The 21548-nt window shown below is 36.1% G+C and overlaps 1 protein-coding gene across 6 annotated transcripts in view; it reads right to left on the reverse strand.

Moving 5' to 3' along the window:
• Positions 1-4497: 4497 nt before the first annotated feature.
• Positions 4498-21548, reverse strand: part of KIF27 (kinesin family member 27) — a 120211-nt gene continuing 103160 nt past the window's right edge. For 4 of the 6 annotated variants that reach the window (XM_075549838.1, XM_075549839.1, XM_075549836.1 and 1 more), the window contains 3 exons: positions 19474-19672; positions 16381-16545; positions 4499-7486 (listed from right to left, as the gene is read on the reverse strand). In XM_075549838.1, the coding sequence (XP_075405953.1) occupies positions 7008-7486; positions 16381-16545; positions 19474-19672 (843 nt within the window). In that variant the 3' untranslated portion in view covers positions 4499-7007. Of the gene's footprint in view, positions 7487-16380; positions 16546-19473; positions 19673-21548 lie in introns of all 6 variants that reach the window. The other 2 variants (XM_075549837.1, XM_075549835.1) reach the window with 2 other exon arrangements.

Consider the following 21548-nt stretch of genomic DNA (forward strand, 5'->3'; position numbering starts at 1 on the left):
AACCTAACACCAGTGCTGAGGACAGGTACAGGACAGTGGCTGCCTGGGTGGGGATAACAATAGCAACATGTCTGCTCCAATAAATAAAGCAGGTGGCCAGATAGTAACTAGCCATGTGCTTGTTAGAGATATCATTAAGGTAGCACTATAACAGGAGGAAATTGTGGGGATAATTTTTAATTCAGAAAATGTGACTGGAGCGCCTCCAACTCACAAATGTGAAGGCCTTCCTCCACCCAGAATCCTGGCCTCCCAGGCTTCTTTAATGATGAGCATAGAGAATTTGTCCATATACATTCTTTTCCTGGTCCTTGATAGTCTACAAATTATGTGAACACCATCTAGAACAGAATTCCAGAACAGTAAGAGACTAAAAAAAGCACAGAGAAAATTATCAAAAATATGTTGGAAGAAAACTTTCCTGATATCATGAAAGATGAGAAGTTAACATTTGAGAAATAAAACAAACCACACATAGGATACACTTCAAAGGAAATTAAGACATATCATAATCAATTTATCCAAAACCATACAAAGCAAATCCTGAAGGTAGCTCAAGAAGAATGAAAACTTACCTACAAAGGAATACCAGTACGGCTAAACTCTGAATTTTCACACAAAACCATGCAAGCAAGAAGAGATGACATATATAACTCTGAAAGAAAATTCTTGATAATCAAAAATTACATATTTAGCAACATTGTTTCTCAAATAAGACAGTAAAATTAGAACATTTCTCAACAAACAGAAATGAAAGAGAATTGTAAAAATCAGACCAACCTTATAAGAAACACAAAAGGAAGTTCTTCAGACTGAGCACCAACAATAGTTACAGCAGTCGGGTTTGTTTTGGTAGGCCATTCATGATTCCTCTGTTTGTAGTCCAACGTCTTTCTTTCAATTGTGGTGTTAACCTATTGGCATTTATTTAAACTGGGTTCTTGTAATTCTCTATTGAATGGCTTTACAATTTCCATTTAAATTCTGTCTAGCATGGATTTTTAATATAATTCTATACCAGTAGTAGTCATAGAAAAGAAACTGGTTTGAGAGCTGGGATGTCTATTTCTGAATAGCAATTTCTATACTAAGAATATTCATTTGTTGTTAGGTACCATCAAGTCGGAGCTGACTCCTAGTGACCCCGTATACAACAGAACAAAACTGTCCTGTCCTGTGTCATCCTCAAAATGTTATGTTTGAGCCTATTGAGATAGCCACTGTGTCAATCCATCTTGTCAAGTCTTCCTTTCTTTCGCTGCCCCTCTTTATCAAGCATGATGTCCTTCTCCTAGTTTCTCCTGACAACATGTCCAAAGCACTTGAGGAAATCTCACCATCCTTGCCTCTAAGGAGCATTTTAGTTGTATTTCCAAGACAGATTTGTTTATTATATTCATTATGGCTTAGAAATAACCAAAGGTTGAAGTTTCTCACCTTTTACCAGATAAATAAAAATATACTCTCTTAAAATAATTTAGTAAATTATCTGGTGGTCTATAAAATGTTTTCAAATAAACGATTTTTCTTCTTGCTCCCTCCCTACATTATCAGAATCATTTGAATCCTGGTATATAAGGATTTGTCCAAGAAGTCATTCTTTTAAGGCTAAGATGCCCTGAATCAAATCAGTTTAATGCTATTAATATTTACTTTAGACTAAAAATAACTTGTATATATTGTAATAAGTTTGAAAGACATATAATATGCAAATGTGATTTTAAATAGAATTAATTTTGCTCTACTTTAATAAAGTTACTAAGTTTTAATAGACTTAAATTTCTAAATATCATGTTTAAGATGTTTGAATGTTAAATAGTTTTCTGCTCTTCTCTGTTGTGCATGCTTATATTCTTTGGCCATATGGAGAGCTTACTCATTGTAACACAGTCTTATATTTCCCCTAATGTGGAGACTACTCAAAAGTTTTATATTATAGCCAGTAGATTATAATGCCTAAATCTAATTTGGTATATTTTTATTGATTTGATTAAATAATATTGCTAACATTTCAAATAGTGGATATTATGTTAACTCACTATGGTAAATGTTAGAATAGATGAAAAAGGAAAAGTGAGAAGTATGCAAAGTACCAAAAGTCAAGGTTCTAACATCATAACATGTTTTCCTGAACTTTCTGTTTATAATTTCCCTTATTCCAAATATGTTCATGTTGGGGCCATGTTAGGATCAACACGTAGGTAATTATAAAAATCAAACAACCTTCCAGCAATTAGTACCCCTTATATAGTGCATTCCAAAAGCAAAGAATGGGAGCTGTCTACCACTGGTGGGGGCAATAAAGGTGTGCCTTATCTGTAGAGAATTTAAAAACAATAAAACCTACAAAGTCTACCTTTTATTAGTAGCAATGCTAAACGATGACCATGATAAAATACTCCTTACTGTGGAGCAGAGGATCCCACCAACCCACCCGTGGTACTTTTCTGACCACTTGAGCTACATATGCAGTGCATTTGACATATCATTCTCACCTTTACTTTAAAATAGATATAGTCAGTACAAAGGCAGACAGCCTACTGCCTATCGTAATTTTATATGTAAGACATATGTAGTATATTTAATCTACTGAATTGAGAAAATTATGTATACCAGTGACCTTCTACTTGAATTTTCAGATATAAGTGACACCAATGCTTTAAAAAGTGACAAGTGTGCCCAAGAAAATAACTTAAAGAGTGAATCATGTCCTTGAATAGCAGGTAGGTGATTGCAGCTCTACTTTCACAGGGTTGTGGACGCATAAAAGGATAAAGAAAATGGGATAAGAATCTCCTCTTCCCTCAATAGATCTTTGTGCCTGCAGGTTTTCCATGGTGTGAACATCTTGTAGCAATGTGGTTCTAGTACATACAGATTTTTCACACAACATAGTTTCTAAGTGAAATCTACTGCATCATCAGTACTTCAGTGGACAACTTAAGGATCTGTCAAAGGTCAGTTTTAGTTTGTGCTAACTATAGAACTGAACCTCTAGTAAAGTTGACTCAATTTTGATTCATTCTACGACTTAAAATAAGACCTATTCTTTTTTCTTAAAAGACAACCATTCTCAAATATTCTTACGTTTATTGATCTCACGCATAGCCATTGAGTCAATTCTCACCCTATAGGATAGGTTTAGAACTGCTCCTGTGGACTTCCAAGACTGGAACTATAGAGTAGAAAGCCTTATCTTTCACCCCTGGAGCAGTTGGTAGCTTTGAACGGCTGGTTTTGTGTCTAGTACTCCAATATATAACCACTAAGCTAACAGGGCTCCTTTTATTGACCTGGACTTAAATAAGCAAGGCAATGGCTAGTGGCAAGGTTATTATTAAACTGTGTATTTTTGCTGACTCTATGGATCCTGAGTTATTGAAGGCATGAAAAACTGAGGAACCCCCAAAAATACATTAATAAAAGATAAGTTAAAGCAGAAAAATACAGTTTCTCTTCACCTATGGGTCCCATATGTATAGAATTTGCTGTTATCTGAAGGGAGCTAGTACTTACAGAAAAATTTTTTCCTTTCATATGCTAACATAAGTGGAGAGGAGAGGGGTGCTGTTGTTATTGTTAAGTGCTATTGGGTCAGCTCAGAGTGACCCCATGTACACTTCCTGGGCCTACACCTTCACAACCATTACTATGGCCAAGCTCATTGTCACAGCCAGTCTATCTTGTTGAAAGTCCTCCTCTTTTTCATTGACTCTGTACTTTACTAAGCATTGTGTCTCTTTGCAGGGACTAGTCTCTCCTGATAATATGTCCAAAGAACATGAGGTCGGGTCTCGCCATCTTTGCCTCTAAGGAGCCTTCTGGCTATACTTCCAAGACAGATTTGTTTGTTCTTCTGGCAGTCCATAGTGTAGTCAATATTCTTTGCCAACACCATAATTCAAAGGCATCAATTCTTTGGTCTCCCTGAATCTGCATTTAGCCTCACATACATGTGAGACAATGGGAAATAACATGACTTGGGCCAGGAACACCTTGGTCCTCAAGGTGTTATTTTTACTTTTTAACATTTAAAGGAATTGTTTTGCAGACTTTCCCAATACAATATGTCATTTGATTGATTGATGGCTGCTTCCATGGGCATTGATTGTGTATTAAAATAATATACAACTCCAATCTTTTCTACATTTACCATGATATTGCTTATTGGACCAATTAGAAAGATTTTTGTTTATGTGAGGATTAATCCATACTGAAGACTGTAGTCTTTGATCTTTTTTGAGCAAATGCTTCAAGTCCTCTTCACTTTCAGAAAGGTAGTCTCATCTGCATATCCCACTTTTTAGTGAGCGTTCCTGCAATCCTGATGCCAAATTATTCTTCATGCAGCCTAGCTCCTTAGATTATTTTGTCAATATATTGAATATATAAGAATAAAGGATATAACCCTGATTATTTTGTTAGTGAATTGGCTTTTGGTAAATGTATTTAACCTTTCAGTAAAAGGTAAAACAATTCTTTGTCAATTTCTTGGGCAAACAGGATTTCAGTGCCGATATACATTATTATATATTTTCTAACAATGCATAACAGATTATATTTTAAATATTCTACAGTTAGGAACTTGATTAACATGTGTATTTATTAATAAATAATTGCTGTACTTTGTTGAAGGCATTGGCCTTTTGCCATGAGACATATGTGTGTGCGTATACAGTGTGTGTGTGTATGTATACACACACATACACACAAACCCAAGGTTGAAAGAGGAAGAATATCTGAAAACAGAATCTGAATTCAAATAGTTCCCTTTAAACATTTTTACAAGTTTTCAAAGTAGTTGTTTTAGACTAAATTGTTGCAAGTGTTATAAACTGTGTTTCAGTTCCAAAGTATGTCCACAGTTTAAATCAATTTAAACCATAATTAAAATGAATTTTAGTCACATACTTAATATAAAGAAAACTCTTATCAATTTTGAAGTTTATTTATTTTGTTTTTTTTATAGACTGGGTTTTAGCAGCGAGGCCCAGGGAGCCCTATGCACCAGATGATATAAACTATTGTCTAGAAGTCGTAAGTTTTTGAGCACATGATGACAGTTTGGGTCCTAGGTGAGATAGGGCCCATCACAAATGAGGAAAGAAGGGCAAAAGAAAAAACCAAGTACACCTCAGTTTTGACGGTCATTATAGTTGGATATCACCTGTGATTGAAAAATATGAAGAAAAAGTACATGCTATATTTAGTAAACATCTCAATGTTTAGTTCTTAATTTCAAATTGGGATGTACATTATATAACAAGATTTAAACAACAAAATTCTTTAAGGAAAATTTTAGCAAAAACTAAACATATTATATCATATTTATAGCCCTGTAGTAGTCTGACCTGCCTGTTATGAGCCACAGTGACTTAAGAAAGTTGTAGAGGAAAATCTCAAGTTTTAACCTGTCAAATTATTAGCTAAATATCTTCTAGCTAGATTTTTAAGCTCCAAGCTGCACATAACCAAATCATGTCACAATCAATGTTCTGTCCTTGAGCTGTTAGTGTTCTTTTATAATTATCTGTCTTCCATAAATTGTATCCATTTCTTACCATTTTAGTAGTATAATAGCGCAGGAGAGATGAAAACTTATATTTTATAATATTAGCAAACACTATTTTATAAATGAAAAACAATTCCTAAAAAAAAGGCAAGCACCAGGTTTAAGAAGTCAAGACTAATCATACAACTTCTGTGGGCTCTGAGGCACTTCATTTGACCTCAAAATAGATGGCAAAAGCTGACACACACTAACAGTCAGAAGTTAACGAACACTTTAAAAAATAATGGAAATATATTAGAGAATATGTAAAAGTGTCATGATGGGAGCATCAACCTTTCAAGCCTTTTTATCAGTTCTGACACCAACCATCCCCACCCATGGCATCTCTGCTTCTCTGCTGGGTTTGATAATTCATTGAATGGCTACAACAAACTTACAGACTATACTCACCATTGTGGGTTTATTAGGAAATTACCAAGTTGCAATTCAAGACTAGGGAAGACTCGGGAAATTCTAGAGTTCAATGGTCAGGACAATTCATTGGTTATGCTCACAGGCAGACCTCTCCTTGTCTTTTAAAGCTTTAGGGGCCTTTTCAGCCTCTGCTCTGCTCGGGCAAGTGCTACAAAGCTCTTTACCTCAACCAATTGCTTAGAAGCACCGCTCCACCAGCTCGTCTCCTGCCTAAAGGCCCTCCGCTTTTTCATCTTATGAGCCAGCAAGCACATTGTACCATCTCTACCTGCCCTGATTTCTCTGTTGCTGTCTCTTATTGTCTCCAGCACTATAGCTGTCTTCTGAGTCCAGGAGGTTCTCAAGGCAGGATCCAAAGGACACACTTCCTCCTAGCTCATCTTTCTTGGTGATAGTGAGGTCTCCCATTTCTGCCTCTCTATAGCTCATTTTAAGCCTAGCATGATAGCCAAACTGACCAATCCCCTTGCTAGGTCTCCATGTAACTCATTTGTCTCAGCCCTCACAAAGGTGCCATGAACCTAATTTGCATTATCAGCAAGTTGTTCAATCCTCTTGGTAGGCCACAAGCACCTTATCTGCATAGTCCCACCCAGTCATCTGGTAGGAATTTCAAGACCATACATAAAAACATAGAAAAGTGATCCATCTCACCACAGAATAACAATATTATTCTATTATAACCACAAACTAACAATAATATGATTATTCTAATAGGCTATAATATAAAAATATGCTCTTATTGTATATAATAATATATGTTTGATGGGTTATTCTACTTTAGCAGTTTTGTTTTTTAAATATGCCTAGAAAAAATTTAAGCACATTTATGTGAAAATATTTCGGCATTATTTCTGGAAAGTGTTCCTTTGGGTATTATGGAAATATGAATTAAAACTCCTCCCTTCTTTCTTTTACCCGAGGGAAGAACTAGTAAACTTAAGCTTTAATTTTTTTTAACAAATTAGAAAAAGGAATATTTTTACTTATCTGCTAAGTTAAAAGTTTTGTTCTTAAATGGCTAAGTTTTGGAGTCACTTGTTTTCCTAGCTACTTCAAGGGAATCAGCAGTCATTGATCCAACCCCAGCTCCAAGACCAGAACGTCGCAGGGAGAGTTCCGAAGCAGAAATCTGACGTAGCTCTTTGCGACACAGTTTTACAGGAGTCACTCCATGAAGCTGCCCCACATTTCCCACTGGTGGCATTTGTGATGGCTGTCTGTGAAATTTTGTAAATGGATTTTCATCCATTTCTGTTTTATCTTCATTGCTTAATATATGCCCACTAGTGGGTGCTAGCGAGTTATACATTTGACGTAATGCTGAGCCCTCTTCACAAAGCTCGGGAGGATTTGGTTGGGTCCTTAAATTGCTTGCAGAGTTATCTATTTCTCTTTCTTTTCTATTTGAATTCATATTTTCAGTTCCAGGTTCAAATTTTAATTCTTCTAAAAGCATGCTTGCTTCTGGATTCAGGGTTCCATCTCCCGCACCATGATCTAAAACATAACACACATAAACCCCACAAAAAATTAGTAATTATTTCTTCAGAATTAGCTATTTTAATCATAATATCCTAACATAACTTGATTATCACTTAAGATAAGTAATGTCTTTTATCTGCACTTCTTAAATAATTTTAAGAATTATGAATATAAATTATTCTAATTATACTTATGGGCATCTTGCCTATGAATAATTCGGAACTTTAAATTCTTGGCCAAAATTGAAAACCAGCCTTCTAGGACATTTTGGTACTCCCTGAAGACAAAGGGCTTGCCTCTGTTTGCCCACCTGCCCTGGGCTTGTCACTGGTGAATCACATTCCAAATGCCTTCCTAGGGAAACCAGTGTTGGAGAGTGTTAGTTTTGCCCTGTCTCCATGGACTCTTCTGGGACTTGGATCGATATCTGGCCTTGGGTGGCAGTTGTAGCATGCTAAGTTTCTCCTGGCCCAGTTTACACTGGGTGTATGCCCTCAAAATTGAGAGACCCCTCTTATGGAATAAGTGGTTAATAAGAAGTGATAAAAAAGAGAAGTGATCAAAGCTTGAGGTGCTCAGATAATAGAATCATTTAAGTATCAATGGCCAAAACCTGCTGACATGAAAATCTACATAGGTACTAAGATGAGCCATATCCTAAGTCAACTTGCAGTCCTGCAAAGACTTCAAAATTTAAAACAGATTGACTAAACCAAAATCAGTACAGTCATATTTTACTTGGTTTATATGTTACAATTTGACTCTAAATTTTAAATAGAAAGGTCTCACATGGAAAAAATAGTTGAGAAAATTTAGAAAAATTTGTTGAGCCAAAATATTGGAAATTTCTACATGGTAACCAGGAGCTAGATCAGCATGGTTTCATTCTGACCTCTCGGAGCCCTGGCAGCACTGTTAGGTAGGCCATTATCTACCAGCTCTCTATTTCAAACCCTCCAGCTGGTCCACAGGATCTGCTCCCTTCTAGATTTACAGCCCCACAAACCCTATCTAGGGCCATGAGGAATCAGAATCAGCTTAATGGCAGTGAGTTAAATGGAGCTTAAAATGATTCTAGTTTTGTTAATTCTAAAGAAAAAAAAATTTTTTTTAACTACCAAATAGCACAGATCCTCATGTGAAACTAGAGCATATAGTCACTTAAGTTGGCACACAGGCTGCTGCACTGTAACCTGAACACTTAAAAAATCCTGATGCCAAGGCCTAATGTCTTGCGGAGGGGAGCTAGGTCTTGCTCTGTAAAGTAGATATGAAAACATAAGGACTATTTGGAAATGCTTTATCCATAGTGTACACGAGCCCACTAAGATCTTTTCTCTCTTCCAGGGATCTCTGTGGAAGTCAAACATAACTATGCTGAAGAAACCTCTGCCTGTCTGCTCCAGCAGATTCTACAATTTCTTCCTTGTCATGGTGAAAGGTACTTGGGCCTGAGCTCTTCTTCCTAATTTTCTCTCAGATAATTGAAGCTGCTTTCATGAAGGAACCAATATTAAGAATTCCCAGCTAATTAATTGTAGAATTTTAATCTAAAACTAAATTACATTCTATATCATTTAATAATTCAGGTGTCATGCATAGAGGTTCAAGATCTCTTTTTGATATTTATATTAAATATGTGCACCAACTTCTATACATGTATATATTTATGCTGTTACACCAGCAAAAAGTGCCAGGCTGTTCTTGGCATCCTTGTTTGAGGATGAACATGATGGGTTCCAGTTTTCCAGGGCTTCACAATCCAGAAGGTATGAAGGAGGCTAACAGTCTGAGAATCTGTGATAGGTACTACAAACAAACAAATGTAGAAAGGGCCCAAGCACCTAGGGAGGAGGAAACCTTTGGCGTAATTCATAAAGGGGGAAAAGAGTTTGCCTGGTAGGGGAAGAAAAGGAGGCTCAGAAGACCAAAGATACATCTTTTACAAAGGTGTGAACAGTTTAAAAGGACCAGTCCCCAGATGTCACTAAACATAGGAAAGTGGAGGACGAAGTTATGAAGTAGCTAGGAGACCAGGTAAAAATATGGAAAGGTAACATGGTTTAATGGGCAAAGAATACCACTGATTTTGAGTCTATAGATTTAGATTCTAATCCTGGCTCTGCCTCTAATTAACTAAATTCATAGTGCAGATTAGTCTCTGAACCTTCAGTTGGTAATCTTTAAAATGAGAAAAACTCTTCATCATTTAAGGGATTATAAAGATATTTTCAGGGAGTATTATGTTCTTTACATAAAAATTATATTTATGTTGGCATCTTTTCCCCTGAAACAGATTCTAAACTAATTATGAACTTAAATCATTATATATTACTAGCCAATTATTTAGAAAGAAAATCTAAGAGTTCTACTTGTGTAAAAGTCCTAGATCTGAAATACTAGATGCTATTCTGACTTGTTTTCTTTAAATAATGGAGAGTAACAACAATGGCACAAAAAATAGTAGAAATATTGCTCTTACTAAGGCTATTCAAAAGCAATTGAAATATTAAGAAATCTAAAAAAATTGGAGTGCAACTAGCAAGAGCATAAGTTGTTTTCGAATGTTTATTAGGTCAATGGAACCAATGTTTAAGTCTAAATCACTGCACAGACAGGTTAGTAAGAGTCATGCATGTGCTTTTTAGTGATAATGAGGGAATGCTTATGAGATCGCAATATAGCAGTGATATATAGTATACAACACCTTTAGATAAACTTGAACCCTAATTATTGCTAATGAGCTGCCCTGCTCTCTAGGAAGGCAATCTGATAATATTTTTAAAAGTCATAGACCAGAACCATTACATTTTATTCTGGCTCACATGTCTTAAATAAGAAAAAGCCAAGAAAATTTTGGGGATTACGTCTTACTCTGTTTTTTATTACTGCATATATTTTAAAAGCTGTGTAAATATTTTAGAAGTACACATGTACATATTAAAACTAAATATTAACATAACATTTAAAATTCAATCAATCAACAGATGTCGATCATGTACCAGGCCCTGTGCTGAGTGTTTTTACTTATATTGTTTCATTTTCTTCTCACACAAACCTTCCTGGTAGATGGTATTGTGTTTCCTCATTTTACAGCTAAAAGAAGAGACTAGAAGCAGATAAATTGGGCTCCTGGTCAAACATTTAATAAAAGAAGTTGGAATTCCAACTCAGATCTGACTCTAGTAACTTCATGTATAGTTTTATGTTTATATAAATTAATAATAGGATAGAGTTTTAAATACTTAAACAAGAAGGCAGACTACAAGTCAGTACTTATTTTATTTTTACAAAAATATGGACTCACTGTCTCTCACTCACGGTCTCACTCACTCACTCTCACTTACTCTCTTACTCAATGTCTCACTCACTGATTCACTCACTCACTGTCTCACACAATGTGTCTCTCACTCACTGTCTCACTCACTCCCTGTCTCTCTGTCTCATTCACTCACTCTCTCTAACTCACTCACTCACTCACTGACTGTCTCACTAATTCACTGTCTCTCTCACTCACTGTCTCACTAACTCACTGTCTCTCTCACTGATTCACTGTCTCACTCACTCACTGTCTCTAACTCACTCACTAACTCACTGTCTCACTAACTCACTGTCTCTCTCACTGATTCACTGTCTCACTCACTCACTCTTTCTAACTAACTCACTCACTCACTCACTCACTGTCTCACTCACTCACTGTCTCTCTCACTGATTCACTGTCTCACTCACTCACTCTTTCTAACTAACTCACTCACTCACTGTCTCACTAATTCACTGTCTCTCTCACTCACTCACTGTCTCACTAACTCACTGTCTCTCTCACTGATTCACTGTCTCACTCACTCACTCTTTCTAACTAACTCACTCACTCACTCACTCACTGTCTCACTCACTCACTGTCTCTCTCACTGATTCACTGTCTCACTCACTCACTCTTTCTAACTAACTCACTCACTCACTGTCTCACTAATTCACTGTCTCTCTCACTCACTCACTGTCTCACTAACTCACTGTCTCTCTCACTGAATCACTGTCTCACTCACTCACTGTAAAATAATAAGAAAAAAAGAGGGGAGGAGGAAAAGGAGTTGCTGTTAAAACCTTTAAAAAAAATGTTAGAAGACAGACAGTTGCACCACAACAAAGACATGACCAAGAAGTGACCAAGTAAAAATGTTTCTGCTGTTTGAAAATGCTAAAATATTTTTTAATGAAAACAAGCCTGGTAGGAAGTCAATGAAATGATTAAACAATAACAACAATTGCCCGAATAACCAAGATCATTACATATTAAATTATGACAGTTAATTATGTATATAAGATATTGCAGAAAACTCATAATTTGATGTATTTAAATATTATAATCCCAACAAACCATGCTTAATGTCATTATGTATATTTGAGTAGCATTTTAAGATTTTTTAAAATCCTTTTATTGGGAGCTCATACAACTTTTTTTTTGTACAGCTCTCATCACAATCCATCCATCCATTGTGTCAAGCACATTTGTACATTTGTTGCCATCATCATTCTCAAGACATTTTCTTTCTACTTGAGTCCTTGGTATCGGCTCCTCTTTTTCCCCCCTCCCCACCCTTAAAGATATTTTTAACTGTATAACCTTAACCCTTAAGACATATATATATATATTAGGGCAAAGAATGTACAGATGTGCTTTATACAATTGATGTATGTATATGTATGGATTGTGATAAGAGTTGTATGAGCCCCTAATAAAACGTTTAAAACAAAAAAAAGATATATATATTTTTAATTATTTTATTTTTTGCTTTATTTCTCTTTAATTTTTTTAATCATTTTATTAGGGGTTCATACAACTCTTCTTTTTTTTAGTTTTATCATACAACTCTTATCACAGTCCATACATACATCAATTGTGTGAAGCACATTTGTACATTCTTTGCCTTCATCATTCTCAAAACATTTGCTCTCCACTTAAGCCCCTGGCATCAGGTCCTCATTTTTCCCCCTCCCTCTCCCTCACAAACACTTGATAATTTATGAATTATTTTGTCATATATTGCACTGTCCGACGTCTCCCTTCACCCACTTTTCTGTTGTCCGTCCCCCAGGGAGGAGGTCACATGTAGATCCTTGTAATCGGTTTCCCCTTTCCAACCAACCCTCCTTCTTCCCTCCCAGTATCGCCACTCACACCACTGGTCCTGAAGGGATCATCCACCCTGGATTCCCTGTGTTTCCAAGTCCTATCTGTACCAGTGTACATCCTCTGGTCTAGCCAGACTTGTAAGGTAGAATTGGGATCATGATAGTGGGGGCGGGGGGGAAGAGAAGCATTTAGGAACTAGAGGAAAGTTGTATTTTGCATCGTTGCTACATCATGCCCTGACTGGTTCAACTCCTCCCCGAGACCCTTCTGTAAGGGGGTGTCCAGTGGCCTACAGATGAGCTTTGGGTCGCCACTCCGCACTCCCCCCCATTCACTATGGTAAGATTTTTTTGTTCTGATGATGCCTTATCCCTGATCCATTTGACACCTCGTGATCACACCAGCTGGAGTGCTGCTTCCATGTGGGCTTTGTTGCTTCTGAGCTAGATGGCTGCTTGTTTACCACCCTTAAAGCATTTTAACACCAAAAATAATTATGCTAAAATGTTAATGGTTGTGGGTAGGCTTATGGTTGACTTTTTTCCCAAATTTTTTCTATAATGACAATACTATTACTTTTTTAAATACTATTACTTTTATAGCCCAAAATAAAAAGTATATATAGGTAAAATAGAAAATTAGCTCAAAGACTATATTCAACAAAAATACTTGCCTAGTATAGAGGGTACAATAGGTTGGTAGGTCAGACAGGTGTTTTCATCATTGTACAAGTATCTCCAAGATCCACTAACTTTGCTTAATCTTAGCTTTTTATGTTTGTGTCATTAAAGAACACAACTGGAACTCAGGTTTCTTAAACCTGTATACTACACCATACTGTCATTATAGAAATATTAAGCAGACTTTGGTAGCATAAACATGGGCCATTTAAAGCTAGATATCTCAAATGTTTAACAGGATTAAAAAAACAAAAACAACTATTCTTGTCTTATGCTGGTCTCCGTTTCCTATTTAATACCTGTTTCCCTTTCAGTTGTTCACCCTGCTAAGTTGGAAATCAGAAAATTTAGTCTGTCAAAATTTGTATGTATCACATCTCTCTCTGAAGGCAACTCACCCCAAGCAGTTATTATATTGGATATAATTAATATATCATATAATTCGATAGTTTAATCACATCAAGAAGAGTTGTACAATCACCACCAGTTTTTGAACATTTTCTTCTTTCTTGCACTTGTTATTAGCTCCCCATTACCCACCAACCTCCCCTGCCATACCCTATCCCTAAAGAACCATTAAATCCAGTCTCTATAGATTTGCCTTTCCTGAATTTTGAAGACAACTTTTATTTTAAAATACTGAACCAGGAGTCAGTAGACAAGGGATTTTATAATGTACTTTATTTATTCTTCTATCTATGCATCACTTAATCACTCAGTTTCATTTTCTTCTTCTAAAACTGATGATAACAGATATTAGCCTACCCTGAGTTTGAGAGTCAAATGAAATTATTTGTAAAAATATATGAAAGTTGTAAATATCACAATTATAAGGTAGCTTTAAAATATCCCTGAGTGTAAATTTTTAATACTTTGCTAATTCTGCTTTTAGTATATATTTAGATTATATTTTTTCATTGAGCATATATTTAATTTTTCACTGGTATCTTTACAGCTTCTGTACCAAACAATTTTCTTTACAGGTACTGAATATATGTTCCTAAAAAAAGCAAAAATCTAAAAACATGTTCCTAAAAGGTTACAAATAAATAACATGTAATAGAATTAAATAAATAAAAAATATTTTAATTACTAAAAAATACCCTTCAAAGTAAAGCTAGATGCTTAATAAAATATAGGCTATGTTTTTAAATTATTGATTCCTGGTTGTGAGGAGGAGATGAGCCAGTCAGGGTACAGTATAGCAGCAATGAAATATATAACTTTCCTCTAGTTCTTTAATGTTTCATCCCCCCACTATGATGACCCCAATTCTACCTTACAAATTCTACTAGAGCACAGCATGCACAAGGGTACAGATAAGAGCAGGACACATAAACCACTGAAGACCAATAATGAGAGTAGCAATACCAGGAGGGTAAGGGAAAGGTGGGGTAGAAAGGGGGAACTGATCACAATATCTATAACCCCCTCCCTGGAGGATGGACAACATAAAAGTGGGTGAAGACAGTTTAAGACATGAAAAAATGATTTCTAAGCTATAAAGGGTTCGGGAGGGAAGGTGTAGGAGGGAGGAGAAAAATGAGGAGCTGATACCAAGGGCTCGAGTAGAAAGAAAATGCTTTGAAAATGATGATGGCAACAAATGTACAAATGTGCTTGACACAATGGATGTACATATGGATTGTGATAAGGGTTGTATGAGCCGCCAATAAAAGATTAAATATATATATATATATATATATATATATAGATATAGATATATATTCCTATTTGCCTGGTCTACAGAGATTATATTTTAATCTTAACAGTATTTTATTCTCAAGGCACTTTTTGCCATGTTTTATCATTTCATTCAGGAAAATGTAGAAAATTCCATTAACTTTTAATTCCATTTTCCACAGATTTTTAGAAGTCCTCTTGTCTGTAAGAAGCCCTGGTGGTATATAGTATGTTACACACGGAGCTACTAGCCCATAGGGACGTGGTTCCCACCTGCCTGCTAGCCTCAGATTTGAAGCTCAGAAACCTGCACAGTCACCTAGAGGGTTACTGTAGGTTGGAATCAGCTAGACAGCAGTGAGTTTGTTTGGGGGAGTTTTTTAGTTTATGTACAGATATTATTTTGTCCTTGCTTGTATTTTTCTCTTTTTAATTTGCATTTTTTGTTGTTGTGAGAATCCAAAGCCTTTATTTATTATATTTAAATGATTGTGTTTATCTCTTCTAAAGGCTAGTTAAGAATTATGGGCGTTAACAAATACAAAAGTCCCTGGTGCAGGGTGGGGTGGGGTGTTGGGATGGTGATGGCAGTCAGTATATGACGATTTCTTTCACACATAAACATGTATTATCCAGTCCCTTCTCATGTGGCTTTGATATACATTGAGGAAAAAAAGCCCAACAGTCAATTCTAGCTTATAAGGACCCTATAGAACAGAGTCGAATTGCTCTAGAGCAGCAATTCTCAACCTGTGGGTCGCAACCCCTTTGGGGGCTAAACCACCCTTTCACAAGGGTCACCCGATTCATCACAGTAACAAAATCACCATTATGAAGTAGTAACGAAAATCATTTTATGGTTGGGGGTCTCCACAACATGAGGAACTGTATGAAAGGGTCGCGGCATTAGGAAGGATGAGCTCCACTGCTCTAGAGGGTTTCCAAGCTGTACCGTTTTACAGGCACAGACTGCTACATCTTTCTCCCATAGAGCAGCAGTGGGTTCTAACTGCTGAGAGTTAAACCACTGCACAAGTGCTCCATCATATATGTACTTAGACTACCTGGTAACCAGTTGCCTTCAAGCTTATTCTGATTCACGTGCTTCAAAGTAGAGCTGCAAATAGGGTTCTTTTTAATGGCTGTCACCTTTGGGAAGGAAACTGCCAGGTCTTTCTTTCCAAGCACCTCAGCAAGAATTCCAACCACTAACATTTCTTTCTTTTTCTTTTCTTTTCACTAACATTTCTGTCAACAGTCTAGTGCTTAATTAATTGTGCTACCCAGGGCCTGCTATACTAGGCAGCTATTTTTGTTTACAGTCAAACCCAAAGATAAGTAGTAACTCAGTTGGGGTAGGTACACTGTGGATCAGGCATGACTCCCCTCCATTCTAGCAGCAACAAGTGTCTTACGTTCTGATGGTGCCAGTTGCCGTTGAATTGCTTCTCCCAGCAGTTCCTTAAGCTTCTTCTTAAGATCCCTGCTAGTTTTCTTATAGAAATAAAGATCTTTCTCCAGCTGCTGGATCTTATCTTCATAGGTTTTAAAGGTCTCCACAATGCCTTCCCCATCTGATTCTATAAAACAGAAATTCACTTTTAAATACATCCCTGAAAGTTATGATTGAACACTGCATCCACACTATTTCTAGAGTCAGAAATATGTTATACTTATCTACTATTTAAATGGATTTGTTTGTAGCTCAAATTTTCAGTTTTCAACCACTGAAATCTTATAAAAGATTGAAACCTGTCTCCTAACCCCATCATTTCCTCTTATGTCTCTGATACATAAGCACTTTATGTATTAGCCACTAACAAAAGTTATCATTGGAGAGCAGAATTAAGGAGTCTTCTATTTAAAATATTCACATAGTTGGAATCTGTCCATCTGTTATATTTATATTTTTAGGAACTGTAGCTATATGGAAAGTTGTGAGCCTATGGTTTATAGGCCCAAGAAATCTATAGCTCAAAACCAAGCAAAATCCTAAAACATGTCCAAAAGAGCTTAGAAATATAAGGATGTTCACCCCAACACTATTCTCAATAGCTAAAAGATAGAAACAACTTCAATGTCTTCCAGGAGATGAATGGATAAACTGTGGTGCATACATAAAAGGGAACACTTCTCCAGAGGAGAAGTGAAATCCTGATAACGTGCTATAGTGTAACTGGAGCTTGAAGACACAATCACAACCGAATACTGTATGATCTCACTCACATAAAAAGAAAAGGGAACTGTATAGAGACTGAAGTTTCATTAGTTGTTCCCAAGGGCAGGAAGGAGAGGGAAAGGTGATGGAGAAATCACACTGATTCGGGATAGAGTTGCTCAGCCAATTATTATAACTGCTGTCAATAAATTGTATACCTGTAACAACAACAAAAATACAGATGCTGAGGCTGCTTAAGGATAACCAAACACTTCATGGGATTTATTCCTTGGGTCCTGGTTTCATAGGACATCCTAGCTAATTGGCCTAATAACATGTTTAGTGCTTCTGTTCTACCTCCTAGTTCCTTACATAGTGCCTGGGATCTTAAAAACTTGCAAATGGCTGTCCAAGGCACAACCTGGAGCAACAAAGGAGGGTGAATAGGAGGAAGAAATATAAAGTGTGGATAATTGACTCTATGAACAACTGCTTCTCCATGAACAGAATTGGATAGTGCCTGACGACTATTGTTGAATACTTTTAGCAAAGTTTCAATAAAGTAATACTGCTCAAAAGGGAGAAAATGAAGAAGGGAATTTTAAATGCTTATGGATTTTAGACTTTCTGAAGTAATAGAGCATAGATGAACCCTTGAAACTATTGCCCTAACATAATATTTAAACTGTAAACTATATATATCCCCTGAAGTCCTATTAAAAATCAAATCATTGTTTAGCTTAGCTAGTTAAAAAAACATACCACAACCTGCTCTTTTAAGAATTATCTATATGGGTTCAAATTGACTATAGCAACTTGAAAGATGAGACAGGGACCTTAAGGGGCAAGAGGAGCTATGTTAACCAGGGAGTGACAGCGGTTGCACAATACAAGGAATGCACTCAATGTCACTGAGTTGGATGTGTAGGAACTGTTGAATTGATGTATGATTTTTTTTTCTGTATATCCTCAACAATCTATAAATAAGTAAAATTTAGGGAAAAAAATGTTAGTAGATTAAATTATAAAGGAAAACAAAGAAGGAAAATAAAGTGCATAAGTAAATTTTTAGTTTATGCTACAATATAACTTTCAAGTTTCTATTTATGAATGTCTAAAATTCTCCCCACTGCATATTTACAACATAGTACTACTGGTTTATAATTGTGCAGCTGTTTTGCACAATTTTGTATTTTTTTCATTTTGAATAGCTATCATTTTGTTTTTTAAAAATTAATTACATTGAAAATAAAAATCCCTATAAAGCATATTACATAAAACAACTTAACTGTATCTCCTATATCTCATTAGTAGATAATTCATAAATTGTTACTATATGGCTATAATTACTATAGCATTGTTAATGAAAAACCTAGAAATTAATTCTTTTATTTTTTTTAAAAAGATCTTATTTAACTATGGCATGAGCTCTTGTGGGACAATGCCAGTCCGTTTTAAAATATTTCTTTTTCTTTTTTTTTTTGTTTTAAAATACTTAAAGTAAGGGAAAACTATAATAAGGAGAGCATATTGAAATACAATGATAAAGTTATAGAATACTATCAAGGAAATTCTGTCAATTGGTTGCTGATTGACTAATTATACATTTAAGCACATTGCCTCAACACAAAAATGTATTTTCCAGTTTGGGCTTATTGATGTTGCTTTTTCCAGGCCCCTTTGAACCCATATGTAACATGGATTGCAGCAGTAATGGTATACCTGGTAATGATCTTGTTGCCTTGGCAACAGCTCATAGACTGGCTGTGTGTCCAGGTAACGTGATAGTTGATATAGTAGCTCTCTCTTTGCATCAGAGTTGATGGTTTAACAACTGTGTAATGAAAACAGTGGGTGCCTGGCAAGAGTAGGCTAATTTTGACCTAATATAACCCAACATAAATTCATAAGCAACTAAAAATGATAACAAGAACAACAATGGAGGAATCTGATGGAACCTAATGTTTTGATCTTATAAATTAAAAAGAAATACCACAGTATCTGTGGAGACAGTATCTGTAGGAGACAGAATATTTCAAATGCGAGTTGAAAAGTTAAAAAAAGAATTACCGTATTAAAAAAACCCACCATATTCCCATTTTCTGTTGAGAGCAAGAACAGAAACAAAAAGGCTTGCAGCAGTTTCTATGTGTATACCTGGGGCAGGCAGAAGGGGTAGTACTTAGAGCATGTACATGCCCTGCATAAGAGTCAACTATTCTAAAGCATGGTAGACCAAAACATAAAGCAAAATGTTGGGACTTCAAATGATCAAATTCTGTTCTGTCTTCCTTCCTCAATGCTCAACTTACCCATTACCTTTACCTAACTGACAAAAAATAGGAGTTACCTTTAAAATGATGTAACAGTAACTGCATCTTTTGCTCATGCTCTTTTTGTTGGAGAGTCAGTCTCCGGTCACACTGCAATTTCAGATGCTCAAGTGCAGATTCCAGCTCACGAACTGCATTATCCTGTTCCAGAACTTTCATTTTTATTTCTTCATTCTCCAACCGTAGTTTCCGTTCAGCTTCTCGCAAATTAACTACCTAGCAAATACATTTTTAACCTTTTAAAATACCTCTTAGATAACCTAATAGTTGACTATGTACAAAAAAGATGAACTTTCTCAATCACCACAGTATCAATGATTTCTGCAAATGTATTTGGTCACTAGGCAAATGCTCTGTAACATACCAACAAACAGCCTTTGGAATTAGTTGGGATTCTGAATAATGATATATGAAATATATTTGTAATGTTAAGCAGGCCCATCACCCTGGGGCGAGGTACTGAGGGCATGCAGCACAGAGCAGCAGGGGAAGCAGACTGATGAAACCCCCGGGGAATACCAAAAATAGAGTGTGGAGACACAGTGTGGCACCCCATCAAATAAGAAACTAAAGACTCTAATAACATCTTTGGACATGTTGTCAGGAAAGACTACTCCCTGGAGAAGGACATCATGCTTGGTAAAGTAGCCGGACATTGAAAAAGAGGAAGATCTTCCACAAAATAGATTGACGCAGTGGCTGCAATAATGGGCTCAACATAAGGATGGCACAGGACAGGCACTATTTCATTCTGTTGTACACAGAGTGACTATGAGTCGGAACTGACTCAATGGCACCTAACAACATAAAATTCTTAGTTTTAAACCCAAAATGGATGTTATAAATAAGTGATAGAATATTCCTAGCTATAAACACAAAATTCAATTACAGATTACATATTTTGCTCACTGGGTTCTTCTCTGCACTTATAAAAATTGAAAATACAACAGAAAAGGGGGTGAAGGGAGACGTCAGACAGGGCAAAATATGACAAAATAATAATTTATAAATTATCAAGGGCTCATGAGGGAGGGGAAAGCGGGGAGGGAGGGGAAAAAATGAGGACCTGATGAGAGCAAATGCTTTGAAAATGATGAGGGTAAAGAACGTACAGATGTGCTTTACACAACTGATGTATGTATGGATTGTGATAGGAGTCGTATGAGCCCCTAATAAAATGCTTTAATTGAAACTACATAAGAGAATGTCTGTGTCACAGACACTAATAATGTAATGACCTTAAAAAGTATTCATTTTAACAAGGGATTCTTGGGTTCAGAGAATCCATTGAGCTTGGCTTAAATAAATACCCTCTTGCTTTGTGAGCACCAACCACAAAGTTGTTCTCTATCAGTACTGAGACCAGTCCTCCACTGTTTTCTGCCATTCAAATAACCAGTGAAAGGTATTTTTTTCATCAGTATTAGTAGTATCGATTACCAGTGCCAATGGTCATCTGAGAGGAGGGCTGTACATAACATTTCCACTAATGTTTTGTTTTCATCATCATTTTTCTTACATAACAAAATTAGAACTTTATCTTTAAATGACCATTTTATTTTGCATAGGTTATCTGATATTCCTTTAAATTGAATATATTTTTTAGGGAGAAGAGTTGCTTAGTCATTAACTCTAAATATCTTAAGAGAAAATAAATGAGAGAAAATATTAATAGATTTTTTAATGCCATAAGACATCTCTGAATTAGTAAGTTGTCAAATTGGCACACAATAACCTATTTTCATTGATATTAAATGCATTTGGGTTAATGCTAATATCTTTTGCTATCTTTGGAGTAGATGTGCCACTTCATGCCCATTTCAACTCATGGAGTTGTGTAAATGAAGGAAAAAGAACCCAAACCTGGAATGCCCTTTGAGTGTTCATGTACTCTAACTCAACTCACTCACTGCCATCCAGTGAATTCCAACTGCCCTTTTGGTTTCAAGACTTTAAAACATTCATAGGCACATAGTACACATCCTCACCTTTCGCCCTAAGAACAATGGGTGTGCTCATCAAACCACTGCCTTGCAGCTCAATGTGTAGCCAGTTACATCACCAGACCTTCTTATGGATGTTAACTAGCAAC

Source organism: Tenrec ecaudatus, chromosome 5, assembly GCF_050624435.1.
Source record: "Tenrec ecaudatus isolate mTenEca1 chromosome 5, mTenEca1.hap1, whole genome shotgun sequence".
Classification (NCBI taxonomy): domain Eukaryota; kingdom Metazoa; phylum Chordata; class Mammalia; order Afrosoricida; family Tenrecidae; genus Tenrec; species Tenrec ecaudatus.